Raw genomic sequence first — 17463 nt, 5'->3', positions numbered from 1 at the left:
GAATTAGGAAGCATAAGTCACTAACTCCCACTGCGTGTGTGAATGAGCATTCCGGAGCTGTGACATTCTTCCTGAATGAGTGGGCCATGGAGACACTCTGTATGTGCTGCCTAAAGACTGGGACGCTTCCATCCAAGGTATTTTATCAACTAGTGCCCTGGCTAGGTTTGTCCCAAGTCTAAATGTTTAGTCACTCAGGTAATGATTTCCATAGAAAACTGTATTCTTAAACAATCAACGTGTTCAGGTTCATAGAGCTATCTGACCTTGGAAAGGTGTGCTGATTAGAAGATACTAGCAAAGTCTTCAGGATTCTCTCTCATGACATTCACAAGCACCGTGCCATTAATTTTTGTTTAAAATTCTACTTAAAAGACACCCTCACCAGTTCTAACCTCCACGTAGCCTACACACACACACATTTTCATGTCATGAAGAGGATTTTTCTATATGGGGGATTGAATTCCAATGACAGCCACATAGTGGATCAATTTCACCTCAGACAGGCTTATTTTTGGCCTGTAAGCTAAATAGGATCCAGCAGAATCTTAGGAGAATTCTCAGATAGCTCCACGCTTTCTACGTGTGCCTGCACTGCTCTTTCTACTTTTTAATTCACTCTCCCAAGCCTCCTTAAGCCATGCATTAAATTCATCCTACTTCTTGCCAAACCCAATTAAAATGCATCTCAGTGCACCAATTATTCTATATTTTTATCATTATTACTATTGGTACCCAAGAGGAGTCAGTATGGATGCCTGGCCAGTTCTCCCAGTGGCTTCCCCCAGGTTCTGTGGGGCACTATGTCCAGTATTTCCATGCCACTTGAAAGTCAAGGCCTTCAGGAATGTAACTACTTCCAACCAGTCTGTTCTCTTCCATGCTCACCCATTTCTGTTTTAGGGACTTTTTGATTTTATTTCTGTTTAAATTTCTTCCAACATGCTTCATCATCTAGCTCCAAATAGAGAATTAATTCCTAAGGCAAGTAACCATCCCATAAAAATCTTGGTTCTGAGCTGAAGAGGGACACACACTGAGGATAGCAGTGCTGTCATGTTAACTCTCCTGGCTCTGTGTGGACATGCAAACCCATTCCACTATGATCCCAGGCTGCCGGCTTCCTTGTAAGCCAGGAAACTCACAATGTTTAAAAGAAGGGATCTCATCAAAACAACTGAGAAAATATAGCTAAAACATTTTATCAGAAATATTTGTAAAAGCTAAACTTCATCAGTTACTATATGATGACAGCAGAAATATGGAACAAATATAAACTCAAATTTGACCTGTTGTCCTTAACTTGGAATGTACCTTTTAGACCAGCAGGGAAATGAATTGCATATATTTGCTATTTATTTTTCTTTCATTTTAAATGGGGAGGAGAGGGAAAGGAATCCATTCTATGCAAAGCCATTATCTGTATGCTCTGGCTACAAATCTTGTAAATACCCGCAAAGATGCTATCACATAAGCCAAGTGAGGTCAAGCTATAATTGGTCACACTGGTGTATGGCCCACGAGGGCCATTTATATCCACTGTCACTCTGGGCCAAGTCTCTTTCATTTCCACTTTCATTTATTACTCCTTGAGAGCTGGGTCTTGAGTAAATACTTAAAGAGAAAAAACAAAATCATTTTTTTTCTAAAAGCAGATATTTACATTTTAAAGACATTTGTAATATTGAGCTGAATTTTTATTTTTGATAAATAAATGGTTATTTCTCTTAAAGAAGATATTTGAGAAACTCCAAGCTAGTCTTGTGCCAGAAAACAATTCTCCTATCACTAGCTGAGTTAAAACAAACAGAAATAATTGATAAAAATGAGGCCACATGGATAAGAGGAGGTAAGCTCTCTCAAACACTGGCACCATACAGAAGCATTCAAAACAAAATACATCAAAATCCCACCTAAAATAGAAGCTGCTGGCTTTACATGGACAGAACTGTGCATATATCAAAGCACACAAGCCACTTCTAAAACTTTTAAACGTCTGACCTTCACCCTGCACAAATTCATCTCCAACAGTTTCAAAAAGCAGTTGGTGAAATTCAGATAAAGTCTGCAGTTTAGTTAACAGTAATATACCAGTGTCAGTTTCTTCGTTTTAGCAGATGTATTGCAGTGATGCAAGATGTCAACGATAGCAAAAACTGGGTACAAGGTAGCTGGGAACTCTCTCTACTGTCTGCAACTTTTCTGTAGATCTAAAATTATTCACAAATAAAAAGTTTACTTAAGAACAAACCAAAAGCAGTTGTCCCAAAGCAGAGTCCCTGGGTTAACCTATGAAGCTGTAATCCCTGTAACACACAAGAAAAAAAACAACAAAGTCACCTAGAGATTTACTACAGCAAATGTAGCCAAACAGCTAAACTCAATTGAGAGGAAGAATTAATGGGAATGGCCCCTGCCAGAGCTGTCTGGGTAAGGCATCCAAACATTGTGTGTTTTATACACTCCTGAAAGGATGCTTGTAAATCAAACTTATAGAATTCAAATCACAGTTTAAACACGAAGGAAGCTTGTGCATTACCTAGCCATGGAATAAATTCCAGGATAATGGGAACATTTATTATGATTGAGAATTATGACATTCTCATTTACTGTTTGTTGAAGGTGGCTTCGCATACATCACCTTTGTCCATGGGGCTGCCCTGTAAGCCACAGGAGTTGATGCTTCCCAAGCAGCCCCTGTCTCATGGGCCTCCAAGTTTCTATTTTCCCTTCCTTCTGCCAAGCCATCTTTGTGTGGCTTCGATTAACTCAAAAATATTATGGTGAAGAATTCAACTCATGTACAGGTCCCAATATCCAAACACAAGCCTCAGCCTCCACAACAGAGACAGGTCTCTGGGCAACAACACCAAGCAAGCAAGAATACTCCTCTGAAGCAGGTGAAGACATGACAACTACCCTTGCTGTTATCGGGGCTCACACTAAGATCCTGCTGCTGGCCCCAGAACAGACTCCTGATGCCAGCCACCCTTTTCCCAACCCAAGCCACTGGTCAGACGAAAACTATCACCAGTCCTAGAAAAACAATTCAGGACCTGATCAAGAGGAGGCCTCAACTCAGTCAGTCCAGGTAAGCAAAACATGCCAAGGCACTGGTTTCTCATCTATGGATCAGAAAGTAGGATCCTGAGTTCCAAGTGGCTAAGGGGCTAGAAAATACATCTTAATTTGTTCAGGAGCCAAACAAACACATTCCTTCTGCTCATGGTTTTGCCACTGTCACTATAAATCTCATTAAGCAGTTGGGATAAAAATAATGTGTATATCAGATCACTGTTCAAACTTATTCATTCCCACCATCACCTTCTTGAGAGAAATAGGAGTCCCTATCCCTGGACCTGGCTTTGGTCCTGGGACTTGCTTTGACCAAGGGCATATAGGCTGAAGAGACCATGCGCCAGTCCTGAACGTAGGCCTTAAGAAGCCTTGCACATTTCGAGTTGTCTTTTTGAACTCTATACTCACCATAGGAAGCAGGTCTCCTGTGTAGCTACTGCTGCTTCACCCTGCACCCCAGAATAAAGACCCACAGGATGAAGCTGGGGGTCTTTTACAAACCCATGAGAACAACCAGGTAGTTCAAAATGATGAGACTAAATAATGATATAAGGGTTAAGGGAGGGGGTATTGTTGTACACGATTTTGTCCATAGTTGAATGGCAGACTCTAGCCTCTCTCCAGATGCAAAAGTATCAGGTACTCACCATCATCACCAGGCCAGCCCATGAAGTGAGCAGAAATCTGTTTCTCATCCTTCCCATACTCATTCTTGGCGACTAACTTGTAGTCCCCATTGTTCATGTGAGTGGGATTATCCAGCTGGAGGCAGCCGTGGTACTCCGTGTGATTGGTAACATGGATTTTAGTACAGATGTATTTGGACTCATTCAGTATTGCCCGGTTATAGAACCACTGAAGCGCTGGTTTGGGGTTGCCTTTCACAGTGAATGGAATGCACCAGTGGTGGTCTGAGGTTGGAGATTCGAGAAATGTGATAGTTGGAGCAACTAAATTAAAAAAGAGAGAGTTAATAGCATCAGAAAACTCAAGTTTTTCCCCATTCCAGATTTCTGTGTCATCAATAGGGGATTTTATTCAACCATTGTTTGGTTTAAGAAGGTATATGACCTGCAACCCTGGAATCCATCAATATTTTCTATCCTTATCAAGGTTGATTTAACTCCCTACAGAGAGCTTCAGAGAGACTCCTGCCCCTGCTCAGCTGAAGACCCATGCATCACAGTCATTTTCACATTTATTCAGTGTGGGAACCTGCTCCAAACAGATCCTAGAGACTTCTGATTGCAGAAAGGGTTCAACTGAAGTTGACTTGGGTTTATATGCCTTGATGTTATATAGATTGATCATCAAAACATTGAAGGTCACTATTGCAGTACTTCATAATAAATACAAAAAAAAAAAAAAAAGACTGGAAATCTTGCCTGCAGTCCTAATCTCACCTAAATTATTTAAAACAGATCAATGCTGCAAATGTTCCTATCAATGCTGATTGATTTCACTGATTGTCAATAGTAAATGCTCTTTAAAAGCATCACATTTATTTATAATACAGTTGGGGTTTTTTTGGGCTGTGTCAATGTTTTGATACTTCTAATAGCTGAAGTCCTATCTAAACCTGGACAAACAAACTAGAGATTATTTTAACATTAAATATAAAGAACTTTATGCTTCAGAAAACAAACATTATCAAGTAGCTCATTTAAACAGTAATTATCCTAGGTCAGTGGTCGGCAAACTGCGGCTTGCGAGCCACATGCGGCTCTTTGGCCCCTTGAGTGTGGCTCTTCCTAAGCCTTAGGAGTACCCTAATTAAGTTAATAACAATGTACCTACCTATATAGTTTAAATTTAAAAAATTTGGCTCTCAAAAGAAATTACAATCGCTGTACTGTTGATATTTGGCTCTGTTGACTAATGAGTTTGCCGACCACTGTCCTAGGTGAAGGTATTAAAAACCCCTCATAGTTGTTTATTTTAATGTCGTCTGACTTTGATTATACATTCAAGGACTGTAAACACTTTTGAGACCTAATAGCATTCTTTCTCAGATGAAGAAACCCAAGTCCAATGAGGGTAAGTATCTTGGTCAAGGTTACTGACTGAGGCAGATCTGAAACAAGAATCCAGGTCTCCTGATGCCCAATCCAGAAGCCCAGCTTCCTGGATGTATAGGTTCCTGACATGAAAGGGTAGGGGGTGGGGGTGATAACTAAAACACTCTGAGCAAGGTCACTGCAAAGATTAGCTCAGTTGTTAATATTCTGTATCATTTATTCCTCCTACTCTTTATCTAAACTTTGATAGATAAAGCTAATTCTTCAGACCATGGCTACCACATAGATATGAACCCAAATTGAGAACATTTTGAACTTCCATGTCCTTATTTGGAGGTCCGTGTTGCAAACACAGGACCACAGTGGGGTAGGAACCACACTTACCTTCCTCCCACAGGCCCAAGACCCCATTCCCAGGACACATTTACTCCTTCCACCAAGCTCAAAAGAGCTTTGGGTGAGGTGTTGATTTAAGGCTCTAAAGTTGGAAGCTGGTTGCATATGTTTGAGGGTAACACTGACTTCAGGCTTTCAGGAAGGTCAAAATGATTAGAGATTATAAGTCCAGAGTCTACTGGGCATAGTGGTAATACTGCCAGTGACAAAGGATTATGGTTGGTAATTTTAGTCATTCACTCCAACCCCCACATACTGTAGGTCCTCTATGAGTGAACATTAACCAGTGTCTATATGTGTGCAGTGTGGATTTGTGCATACACACACCACACATCATGTTTGCTTGTTTTTTGTTTTGTTTTGTTTTCAGAGTAAAAGTTCATTAATTTGTACCATCCAGCTCAGAATTTGCAATGATGTGAACAGTATATGTGATTTTTACTGAATTTACATTCACACTGAGCATCACAATCTGGAATGTTAAGATATGTGTCATGTTATTTATTAATACTAGAGAATAATGTACATATGCTTAAGAAGTATCACTATCCTCTAGCTTAGTTTCAATGTATACAGAAATTTAAAACAGATATAATAATAAAAGATTTTTGCAGGTGATAATAATTTTCAATAACTGAAGTAGGACTCCTCCAACCTTCTCATGGAAACTTGGTGTCAAATTAATGAGGTTTTATTGTATCAACAGTACAAGTAGGTGTTTGTGAACAGTCAGCCCCATACTTTAGGTATCAGAACTCTAACGCTTTATATTGCTTTTATAAAGAAAAAGAAATTAGAAACTGGTTTATCAGAATTTAAGCTAAAAGTTATAAACAAGAGTAGGATAACCAGCTCAAAATATGTTCTATCAAATAAAGACTGGGAGGCACAGAGAACAAGCTTAAAATCGAAAAGAAGCTTAAGGGAAAGACAGCGCATGAGCGAGAAAGATTAGCAGAAATAGAACAAGTGAATGAGGCTGATAACATTTCTTAATTAAGTATGCACAGAACACGGCATACACCTTTTTTTAGCACACGTAAGCAGCACCCAGAGTGCCCCAACGACAAATGTATGGGTGTCCACGATCATTTGCTATTAAAAACACATGCTGGTCTGATTACGTACAATGCACAGTGAGGTTCACAGAATCTTGATCTTCTCCTACAAGATTTTCTGCCACACAAGAGATTTGCTTTCCACTGTCATCAGATGAAATGTTAGTTATCCTTAAGGAGCCCTGTGTGTGGCTTGTTTCATTCTACAAATGAATTAACAGACAAAGATAATCTTTGTTAGGACTGGTCCCAAAGCGACAAGATTTGGGGTTTCTTCCCCTAATTAGAGAAAATAATTGATAACATCAGAAAAGGTTTCCAGCCTAATCAAGCACAGGCAAAGGAGTAAATCAGACGTTGTTCTATTTCTCTAGATGGCAATTGTTTAATAGGTGAAATTGATTTAATCCTGAAACGCCTACCTACCTTCCTCCAAGGGAAAAGGAGTCATTCACCTTGCTCATGATGACACAAAAAGCTCACTAGAGACATAGACTCTCGCCAGTCTATTGGGTTTACATAACTAAAATGCAAACCTGCATTAGTCTTTGTTAATTAAGAATAAATAGAAAGTAAATATACACCAACAATTCCTCATGTGCTCCTATAAAATATTAAATGATCATCACTAGGTTAATAAAACCTCAAGTTCTGAAGTACTCTCATCTATCTATGAACACAGAACCAAAGATGAGTCTTACCATATGTTTGGAAACCAGATTACCGACATCCCAGTACAAACTTGGAACTGGATCACCCTCAACACTGCAAGATAACGTGATAGACTTCCCTTCCTCCACAGTGAGGTTAGGCGCGGCCAAATTTGCTGACGGCAAACCTGTGCAATAAGAGAAGTAAATGGAGACATATACAACTAAATACATTATTAAAATCACAGCAATAAATTGAAAACTCTTCATGCTTTAAAATTAATTATTATTTACTTCCTGAGACTGATATATGTTGATCTGAAAAAGAGCCAGGTTGGTAAGTTTTACAGATTTAATGTGAACCAAGAATGTGCGGTAATTAGATTAGAAAGCAAATTTTACTCATCTCTTAAAAATAATATTGCAGAATAACTTTATTTAAAAAACAACTCTAGTTTGTAAAACTATGTCTTCTACTTCTTTTTTCTGTTCTACAGTTACTAGTCTGGTTTTTTTTCCACATAAACAGGCATCTGTCTGGGACCACCCTAGCTTCCCCATCTCCCTCCCTCCACTTTTTAAAAATATATTTTTGTTGATTTCAGAGAGGAAGGGAGAGGGAGAGAGAAATAGAAACATCAATGATGAGAGAGAATCATTGATCATCTGCCTCGTGCATGCCCCCTACAGGGGATCAAACCTGTAACCCGGGTATGTGCTCTGACTGGGAAGTGAACTGTGACCACCTGGTTCAAAGATAGATGCTCAACCACTGAGCAGCACTGGCCAGGCTCCCTCCACTTTTTTATAGTCAAGAACAAAAGAGTGAAAGGCATCTGCATTTTTGCATAAATCCATTTTTAAATTAAGTAATTCATAAATCTAACCTACTACCAGACCTCAGTTTTGAAAGAGAATCGAACTATGGAAAGAAAATGTAATTTCAAAGCATGTTTCAAAGGCATGAAGCTTGAACCATCACAGTATTACGATGTTTCAAAGCTATGTAAGTCACAGTTAAACACGATGGGTAAAATTGGTCATTCTATTTATGATATGATGAAAAAAGTTAGATGGATCCTTATTCCAATGAAAAGTTCTTTTGTAGAAAAACCCAGAGAAAGTACTCTTTACCTGATGAAAATTTGAACCTTATAAACATTTTTCAATATTTCAGGAGAGCATCATTTCAATACTTTTACATTTCAAATGCGAGCTTTCATTTATTGATGCGGCTGTCACTTCATTAAACTATCACACCTATCAGGTATTTACATTGCTTATAACCACATAGGAATCACAGTATTTTTCACATGAAGACAGGTCCCAGAGCATGTAATAGTATGTCAGATCCTGCCAGTCAAGCTAGTCCCTTGCTTGGTATCAGAAACTGCTTGGGACTGCATTCATCCCAACAGCTGTGTCCCACGGAGCTATGACACATGATTAACTCAGGAGTAACCTACAGGTCAGAAAAGGCAATTCCTCTTCAATGGCCATTATATTGCAATTAACCCACCCACCTAGCATTCTGTGACCCATCTGAGCTTCACAATGCTACACCCTTCCCTTATGATGCAGTCCTTAATGACAAAGCCATTATTCTTTATTACTAACACCAGACTGAAACAAGATTTATACAGCATGTCTCATGGTATTCCCACCAGTAGCAGAGGACTTCCCGACAAGTTCTGGCTTGCAGGGACTGGTGTGACCTCTTCAGAACTCTTCCTTCCTGTCAGCATTCATAGAGAGCAATGTTGTGTCTTTCATGGGGTTCAAAAGGCCCCTAATCCTCTGAGTTATACAGGACAATGAAGCGAATATGAGTGATCAAGAGGCAGTGCAGTTAATAGGAATGAACTCTCAATCAGGAGTCAGGAGCCCGAGACCCTAAATCTGACTCACACTGTGTGGCCTTGGGTGAGTCATTTCCTCTAGCCACGTGTTTTCTTTAAATTTCTATAAAATTCAGCTGTTCATTTAGAAGACCGAGCTCTGACTTCTTGTTCTAATATTTGGTGACAAATTCCATGACAATTAAGCTTTCCAATTTATTAAGAAGTTGTCGCCAAAACCGGTTTGGCTCAGTGGATAGAGCGTCGGCCTGCGGACTGAAAGGTCCCTGGTTCGATTCCGGTCAAGGGCATGTACCTGGGTTGTGGGCATATCCCCAGTAGGAGATGTGCAGGAGGCAGCTGATCGATGTTTCTCTCTCATCGATGTTTCTAACTCTCTATCTCTCTCCCTTTCTCTCTGTAAAAAATCAATAAAATATATTTTTTTTAAAAAAAAAAAGAAGTTGTCAAGGCAAGATATAAGAAAAGGGCTTATGAAGTGAAAAATCTCCTTGAAGTCAGTGGTATAATCTAGGTCACTTTTTAAAAACTATATATATTTTTAAAATCAAAATATATAGTCACATAGTTTGAAGAGTCTATAGTTCTACAAAACTTGTTATGCAAAACATTCAGTCTAGTTTGTGATAAGCAGTAGTCTCACCTCACCCGTGTGGCATTATTTCCTATTCCCCATAGGCACTCATTTCATCTCCTAATGGTTCTTTTTTGACCGTGATCTCTACATTGATAAATACCATGCCTATATTGCTACTTCTTGATTTCCCTGTGTTAACACTATCTACTGACCTCTCGCTGTGGAAGATAAGGTTCACTTTCACACAGAAGGCCAACCCTCCCCACATGCCCATAGCACATTCACCATACTCTGTCTTCACGCCCTTATATATGCTGTGAAGTTAGGCTGTCTAGATGTAAAGTTTAATTATAAAAATATAAACCCTACAAACAGCTGAACCATCATATGTAATAGTTACATTTTATCAAATTTAAGTCAGCACTGATTATAGGCTACAACACTGTCATATGTACCACTAAGGAAGGGAAAATAAAGATGCCAACTCAACTACGATGCAATGCTTTCTCACCACTGAGATCTCCTAATGTTGATGTTGAAACTTCTAGATATCCCATCAAATTTTTTTTTCATCCTTTTTTTTTTTCCTATGTTCCATATTTTTGTATATTTGTTCTATTTACCGGGAGATTTCCTCAGATTTGCCTTTCAAACCTGCTTCTGGGGTTTTCATTCCTCTGTCCCATGTATTTATTTTCCAAAGCTCATTCTTTTGATTGTGAATGGTGTTTATTTTTATAGCACCCCGTTTTTCTTTTATAGGTGCAATGTCTCTTCTGATTTCTGTGAGATATTAATGATCATTTCTTTTTAATTGTTTTCTCTCCATATCAACTTTGTTTCTTGTAATTTTTTCCTTTCTCTCTCTGATCATGTTGTGTGTATCTTTTATATTATAAGATTTTCTCAAACAGTTGGTGATCCGTGGCCATTCATACATCCGTAAGAATGAGGTATTAGAAGCATTGCATATTTATTCATTGTTGGCTTCATGTAGAAAAATAGCATTGGCCTCCTACTGGGTACTCTCTGATGTCAATATTATTAAATCATTTTGGGAAAGGACTGGTCAAATTATTCAAAAAATGTTTCTTCCCTGTTCTCCTTAGGAAAGGAAGAAGGCTGAAAATATCGATATTCAGTATGTAAATCCATCATTTTCTTATGGTTTTCACAGCCTCAACTCTAGCTGGAGATCCTGTGACCAGCATTTTATGCTCTTTAGAGAATAAACATGCTGAGGAGGGAGAGGTGCAGGCACCTAGGATGTATGGAACAAAAATGGGACTAACTGCTTCTTAATAGACTTTCAACCAACCCCCCGTATTTGGCATTGCCTGTACTGTCACTTCTTGAGCCTTGTAGTAGTTCTGCAACATAAACCACGCTTCTTCTTGCCTTTCCCCATTGCCAACTTGGTAAATAGCACTCTCAGCCTTTAAGTCAGTTACTACTTTCCAGCTTGCAATTAACTTGTGTGCTTTGTTGACTCTTCTGCCATCTTCTTTGTACTTACAAATTTATCTGCTGATGCTGGAGGGACCATGGAGCCAGGGCCTGCCATGGTGCTTGTTTTTAAGGTCTGACCTTCTTGAAAATACCAATGGAGCTTGGGGACACCCCTCTTGGTACCTCAAATACAAACCTATGGGAGGAATTCTCTAGCTTTTATAAATGTATCTCATAGTTTAGGAATTCTGAGCAGAAAAGGATAAAAATTAAGAGTTTCTCAGTAGAGAATCCTATGCCATAATCTTAATTTCCACTATAAAATCTGTTATGGTTTTCTTCTTCAAGCCTAAGCTTATATAACTAACAGTTCTAAAAATATTTGTTTAATTACAGTAACAATAATAGCATTTATATAGGCATTCACTAAACCATATATTCTTCTTTAATATTTTAAGTTTTTGTATATTTTAATCCTTACAACCAATCTTAAAGTTAAGTATTTTGCCCTTATTTAACTAATGCAGACTATGAAGTTTGAAAAAGTCAAATACATCTCAAGTTGCCCAAGTATCTTTGTCCTGGGATTTGAACCCAAAACACAGGATCTACACAACTATACTACACTATCTCCCAGACTGCATATATCCATTTTAGCACAGACCATAAATGCCAATACATATCCATGATCTAGGAATTTGATTCATTAAAAAAAATAATTACATGTCTATTTGTGAAGGAAGAGTGAGTCTCCTTTATTTATAGAGAAATTGTATCACCCTGTCATAGCAGTTTCTAAGGGAATCTGTGCAAAATTGGCCAAGTCTAGATCTTTTAAATGTAAAGTCTTCCACAGATGAGTAAGCATCTGACTCACGTTAATTCTACAGCATTAATATGCTGGCCAAAGAGTTAATAATGGAAAAAACAATCTGTACTTGAAATATCACTTGAGGTTTAATTAGCACAATAAAAATGAATTGGGAAGCATGAATAGCCAAGGCAGGATAAACCATTTGCCAGGCACTACTTCCTGGCTTAATAAGATTTGAAATCGGCACAAGAACAGAGCAAAGCTCAGCAATGCTTCCAACAGCTTCTAGCACTACCGTAATGGGATCCTGATTTGAGCTTCAGAGATGGCGTCCTTTGCACTCTGAGAAACCTCACTGGAGATAAAAGATGGTCATCTGCCCAGGCAGACAGACACCTCCGTGTCAGTGTCTCTTGACCTGGATGTGTTCAGGAAAAACATACCAGCCTGTAGACCTCAGCAGAAAATCATAAACTATCTAGCAAAAAGGCTGACTTTCTTTAGACCAGAGCTTTAATGTGCACATGAGTCACCAGCAGATCTTGTTAAAAACGTTGTTTTTTTTCCAGTAGGTCTGGGTTGGGGCCTGAGAATCCACATTTCTAACAAACTCTCTGTTCCACAGACCACATTTGGAGTAGCAAGAGTTTAGACAATGGATGTTGAACAATTGTTCACTAAGCTTCTGTTTCTACAACTATTATTCTTAAACCAACAGTGGTCTGAGTAATCATCTAGTCCCGCGGTCGACAAACTGCGGCTCTCAAGCCACATGCGGCTTTTTGGCCCCTTGAGTGTGGCTCTTCCTAAGCCTTAGGATTACCCTAATTAAGTTAATAACAATGTACCTACCTATATAGTTTCAGTTTAAAAAATTTGGCTCTCAAAAGAAATTTCAATCATTGTACTGTTGATATTTGGCTCTGTTGACTAATGAGTTTGCAGACCACTGACCTAGTCCACCAAACTTTCCCCAAAGTGTGTAGTGTGTTCTTTGATAATGTTAATTCTTTGAGATGCTCTGTGGTTTAAAAAAAAATGCAATATTTAAAAAAATATATACAAAATTTTATAACTCTGTTCACTATGCACATTACCATTTTTTAAAAAACTTCATTGTTGAAAGTATTACATGTCTCCTTTTTTCACAGTCCTTCAAACATTACCTGAATTACCACCGTATGTTCACTGTTGGACATGCTAACTAGTTAAATGCGTTGAAGGATTGTTTTGATCTAACCCAGAGGAATACAGACTTTCTTAAATATATTTGCCATCTAGTTAAAACAGAGCATTTCATTCACTACTAACACTCCCTGAAGAAACGCTCTTCCAGAGATTTGAATTATAATTACAGTATAAAACAATTAAAGTGAAAGTCTTTTTGCAAACTAACTACTGAAGATCAAACTGAGTACAGAAATTTAAAATATGCTATGTGATGAGTAATTTCATTGAAAAACATGAAAAGAAGTAGCAGGGACATTTTTGTGGAATGATAAATAACTTCCCTTCATTAGCACCTGTGTGACTCAGTTTCTGTCTTCAGAAACAACACTCATAGCACCTGTTTTTTCTGAGTAATGTGGAAATGTTATATGAACATATTTTATTGCCTTGCAGTCAATAAAGTTTTTCTAAGGTTAAAAAGAACCTTGTGGAGAAACAGACCTCAATGTGTTTCACGGCATGAATAAATTTACCATAATTCACGGCAAGAGGGGATTGTTAGAAAAATATTGTGAGCCATGTTGACTGTGCTGCTGGTGGGAACTGCACAAACTTCCCAGCCCCACCTGTTATGCTCCCTTAATCACTAAGGGAGGAAGGAAAAAGAAGAAACAAGATCCTTTTGAAATGCAACAATGATTTGTAACCTATATGAATGTCTATCTACTGTGCTGTATACCTGAAAGTAATACAAAAAAGGATTGAACACAAACTGTAATTGAAAAACAAAATTTTAAAAAATACACACAATTTCAGAATGAAAGTTTAAAATGCAAGATGACAAAAATTTCAAAGAGAACTACAAAATATGGTATAATTTGGCTAGAAAAATATATGTTTAGGTTTTCTTTACTAAAATGAAATATCTGCAACATTATATTAAAATTTCAGTCCAATCTGAGCATTAATATAATATGTTCATGCAATTATTAATTATCAATTCCGCAAACATTAATCAAATCCCTATTATGTTCAAAGCATACATTAAGCAGTCTGGGGATTCATGTTTGCATATAAAATGTTGACAATTTGTTCACAATATAATACTGACATGATAAAATACTAAAGTGGGAAGATTTTTTTTATTTTGTTTTTAATCACAGTTCACATTCTATATTATATTACTGTCAGGTGGACAATATCATGATTAGCCATTTATATATACCTTCTGAAGTGATCACCCTGATAAGTCCAGTATTCATCTAACACCATACATAGTTATTAGAGTACTATCAACTATATTCCCTATGCTCTACTTCACATCCCTGTGACTATTTTTATGACTGGCAACTTGTACTCCTTAATAAAGGAGACATTTTTAAAGAAAACCTACCTTATAAAGAATGAATTGCCAATAGCTCTTTGTTATTGAACTTAAAGTATTACTGGTTGCTAACTAAATTGAATGGCCATAGTTATTGGCAAATTGTTGGTTTACAACAATAAAACATATAAGACCATACTCTTAGGAGTTACTCTTGAGAAAAGTTTGATCACAGGAAGTGGAAATAAGAAGAATTTAGCATACTGTGACTTAATTAAACACAACTGATATGTTTTAAAAGCTTGAAAAGGGTGGGACACAAAAGAAAAGCCTCTGAGCATGAATCCATGTTGCAAACAAGATCTAACTTGAAGATATTAGCAGATCATCTGAATCCCTGAGCATGGACTTTCAGAGACAGAATTTAAATCCAAAAAAGTCTAGTGTCATTTACTGCTCAATCTAACTTGAAAAAGAACAAAATTTTGGAAGCCATCATGAAGAAAATTAATACATGTTAACGAAGCCCTACTTTGAAGTATCTGCCTTTCATCTCAAATTTCTAGAAATTAGTCCCCCCCCAAAAAAAAAAAATTAAAGCCAGAAAAACAAGGAAGCATGCTGTTGATGGATAAGAAACTATAAGGAACCTCTGGACAAGAGAAAGCAGAGAAATGGGATTAAACAAAAACAGTACAGCTCTAAATGAATACATAGTATGTGTTATTAGATGAAACAGGGAGGCTCTCAGCTGACCCAAGGCTAAAGGGGTGGACTGTAGGACAGAGTAGAGTCCCACAGAGGCCAAGCCACAGGGTCATTAGCCAACACCAGAAGGAATAGGCTTTCCACCCTTACCTCCTCACCATAGACATAGAATCCAACAACAGCTGTAGCCACTTCCAAGTAGAAGCAATGAGTGAGAACTTGCCAGGAGAAAATCAGTCATGCTAGGAGCTGTGACATGGTAGAGATATGGTGAGCTCCAATGTGGAAAAAGGCGTTTCAATCATAATAACCAATCACTAGAGATTGCAGAAATTAAAAACTGACTGTTGGAAGAGAAAAGTTCAGTAGCTGCAGAAATAGCTGAAGGGTAAAGTAGTGAGGAAACCAATTTTCCCTTAATGCAGCACAAAAAGACAAGCAGATGGAAAGTATTACAGAAAGACTAAGAGGTATGAAGGGAGGAGCCAGAAGTGGAAACATTCATCTAAATAAATTAGAAAATTCTTCCAGAACTAAAGACAGGAACACCTGTACTAAAAGGGTATGCTGTATATCGACCAGAATAAATTCTTAAACACAAACACACCTAATTTCATTGTTCTAAAATTTAAGAATAACATGGATTAGGAGAAACTCATAAAAGCTTCAGAAGGAAAAGCAGAGGTTACTTGTCAAGAAATAAGCATCAGCTTGGCCTCAAGCATCTCATCAGCAACACTGGAAAACAAGAAAAATCTGCAAAATCCTAAGAAGCTATTTTGAGTCTAGAACTTTATACTCAGTCAATACCACTGGGGAAAAAAAATACAGGCTGATTTTCCACCAGGCAAGAATGGGACGATTTTATTTTTGAAATTTCTCTGAAAAAAATATTAGAGAACACATTCCAGCAAAATGAAAAACCACTCCAAGAGGAAGTAATAAGATACAAAGATCAGTGGAACACAAAAAAATAGTAAATCTTTAAAAAAATCAAGTAATGCCCTGGTCAGAGAATTCAGTTGGTTAGTACATCCTCCTAATACGCCAAGGTTGTGGGTTCGATCCCTGGTCAGGGCACATATAAGAATCAACCAATGAATGCAGAAGTAAGTGTAACAACAAATAGATGTTGATTCTCTCTCTCTCTCTCTCTCTCTCTCTCTCTCTCTCTCTCTCTCTCTCTTAACCTCTTTCTCTCAAATCAATAAATAAAAATTTGAAAAAAATAAGTAAATCCTAAAATAAAATCTCAAATGAAAACAATTTGAGGAATGAGAGAAAGAAGTAAAGAGAAGTAAAAGTATCTTGTCTTATGAAGGGTTATCTCTAGATACTTACAGAAATATATTTAAATATGTATGGTAAATATCTTATCATTATACATTTACAGAAACATAATTTATAATATTCAAAGAATTAAGAAAAAATAAAACAACACTACCAATGGAAGAAAAGAAAAAAAAAGGAAAACTAGACAAAGGATATAAATAGGTAGTTCACTGAAGAATAAACACAATGTTCAAAAGATACTCAATAGCAATCAGCAAAATGCAAACTAAAAAGCAATTACGTACCATGTAGTTTTTAGAGAGACAAAGAATACATTTGCTAATATCAAGATATACTTTTCTGGGGTGGCTATAAATCAGTACAAACATTTTTTAAAGTGTAAACCATATGAACCAAAAAAATATGATTCCTACTATGTTCTCTAGAAAAATCTTTGCATCTGTCCATATGCTTATTGAAACATTTTTGTAGCAATGAAAAATGGGAAGCTAAATGTCCATCAATATGGAAGATTTAATGTAAGATTTATTCTGCCACAAATACCAGGCAATGATTAAAAAAAATATGATAGATCTATGACTACCAACCTGAAATGGTCACAAACAAGAAAAAGACAAGCTTTATGTATAATATATAGGGAGTTATTTTCACAACAAAATGTATCAACATGATTTGTACAATTATAAATAAGTAAAAAAAACACTTGAAATAACAGAAAAATAAAACATAAGAACATAAAAGTGGTAAAAAAAATAAGTCTGTCAATTCTCCTTTTATAATGTTGCTTTTTGAAAAGCATTGGTGACAGTGAAATTAATTGTGAATGTTATCATGAATATAAACAGATCCTACTCAACCAAGCAAGCACATGCTCTCTCTGACGTGGATTCAGTCTCACTCTCATACACAGAATGCATTGACTAATTGTAGGAATCATATAAAAATTATTGAAAATTGACAAATCAATCAGCAAAAATAAGGACCAGGTCACTGCTATGGTTCCCCTTTCACAATCACTATAGCCTGTCAACATCCCATACAGTGAGTACGTTATCAGAATGCTGTCGAG

General features: G+C 37.2%; 1 protein-coding gene across 6 annotated transcripts in view; it reads right to left on the bottom strand.

The window, feature by feature from the left end:
* The window catches only part of NTRK2 (neurotrophic receptor tyrosine kinase 2), a 311333-nt gene that overhangs the window by 253447 nt on the left and 40423 nt on the right, over positions 1 to 17463 (bottom strand). For all 6 annotated transcript variants that reach the window (XM_081103079.1, XM_081103075.1, XM_081103076.1 and 3 more), the window contains 3 exons: positions 7252 to 7388; positions 6621 to 6753; positions 3726 to 4028 (listed from right to left, as the gene is read on the bottom strand). In XM_081103079.1, the coding sequence (XP_080959205.1) occupies positions 3726 to 4028; positions 6621 to 6753; positions 7252 to 7388 (573 nt within the window). The remainder of the gene's footprint in view (positions 1 to 3725; positions 4029 to 6620; positions 6754 to 7251; positions 7389 to 17463) is intronic.

Source organism: Myotis nattereri (genome assembly GCF_964212035.1).
Source record: "Myotis nattereri genome assembly, chromosome: 12".
In the NCBI taxonomy this organism is placed as follows: domain Eukaryota; kingdom Metazoa; phylum Chordata; class Mammalia; order Chiroptera; family Vespertilionidae; genus Myotis; species Myotis nattereri.
Note: the sequence above shows the minus strand (reverse complement) of the source record. Positions and strands in the feature narration are given on the sequence as shown.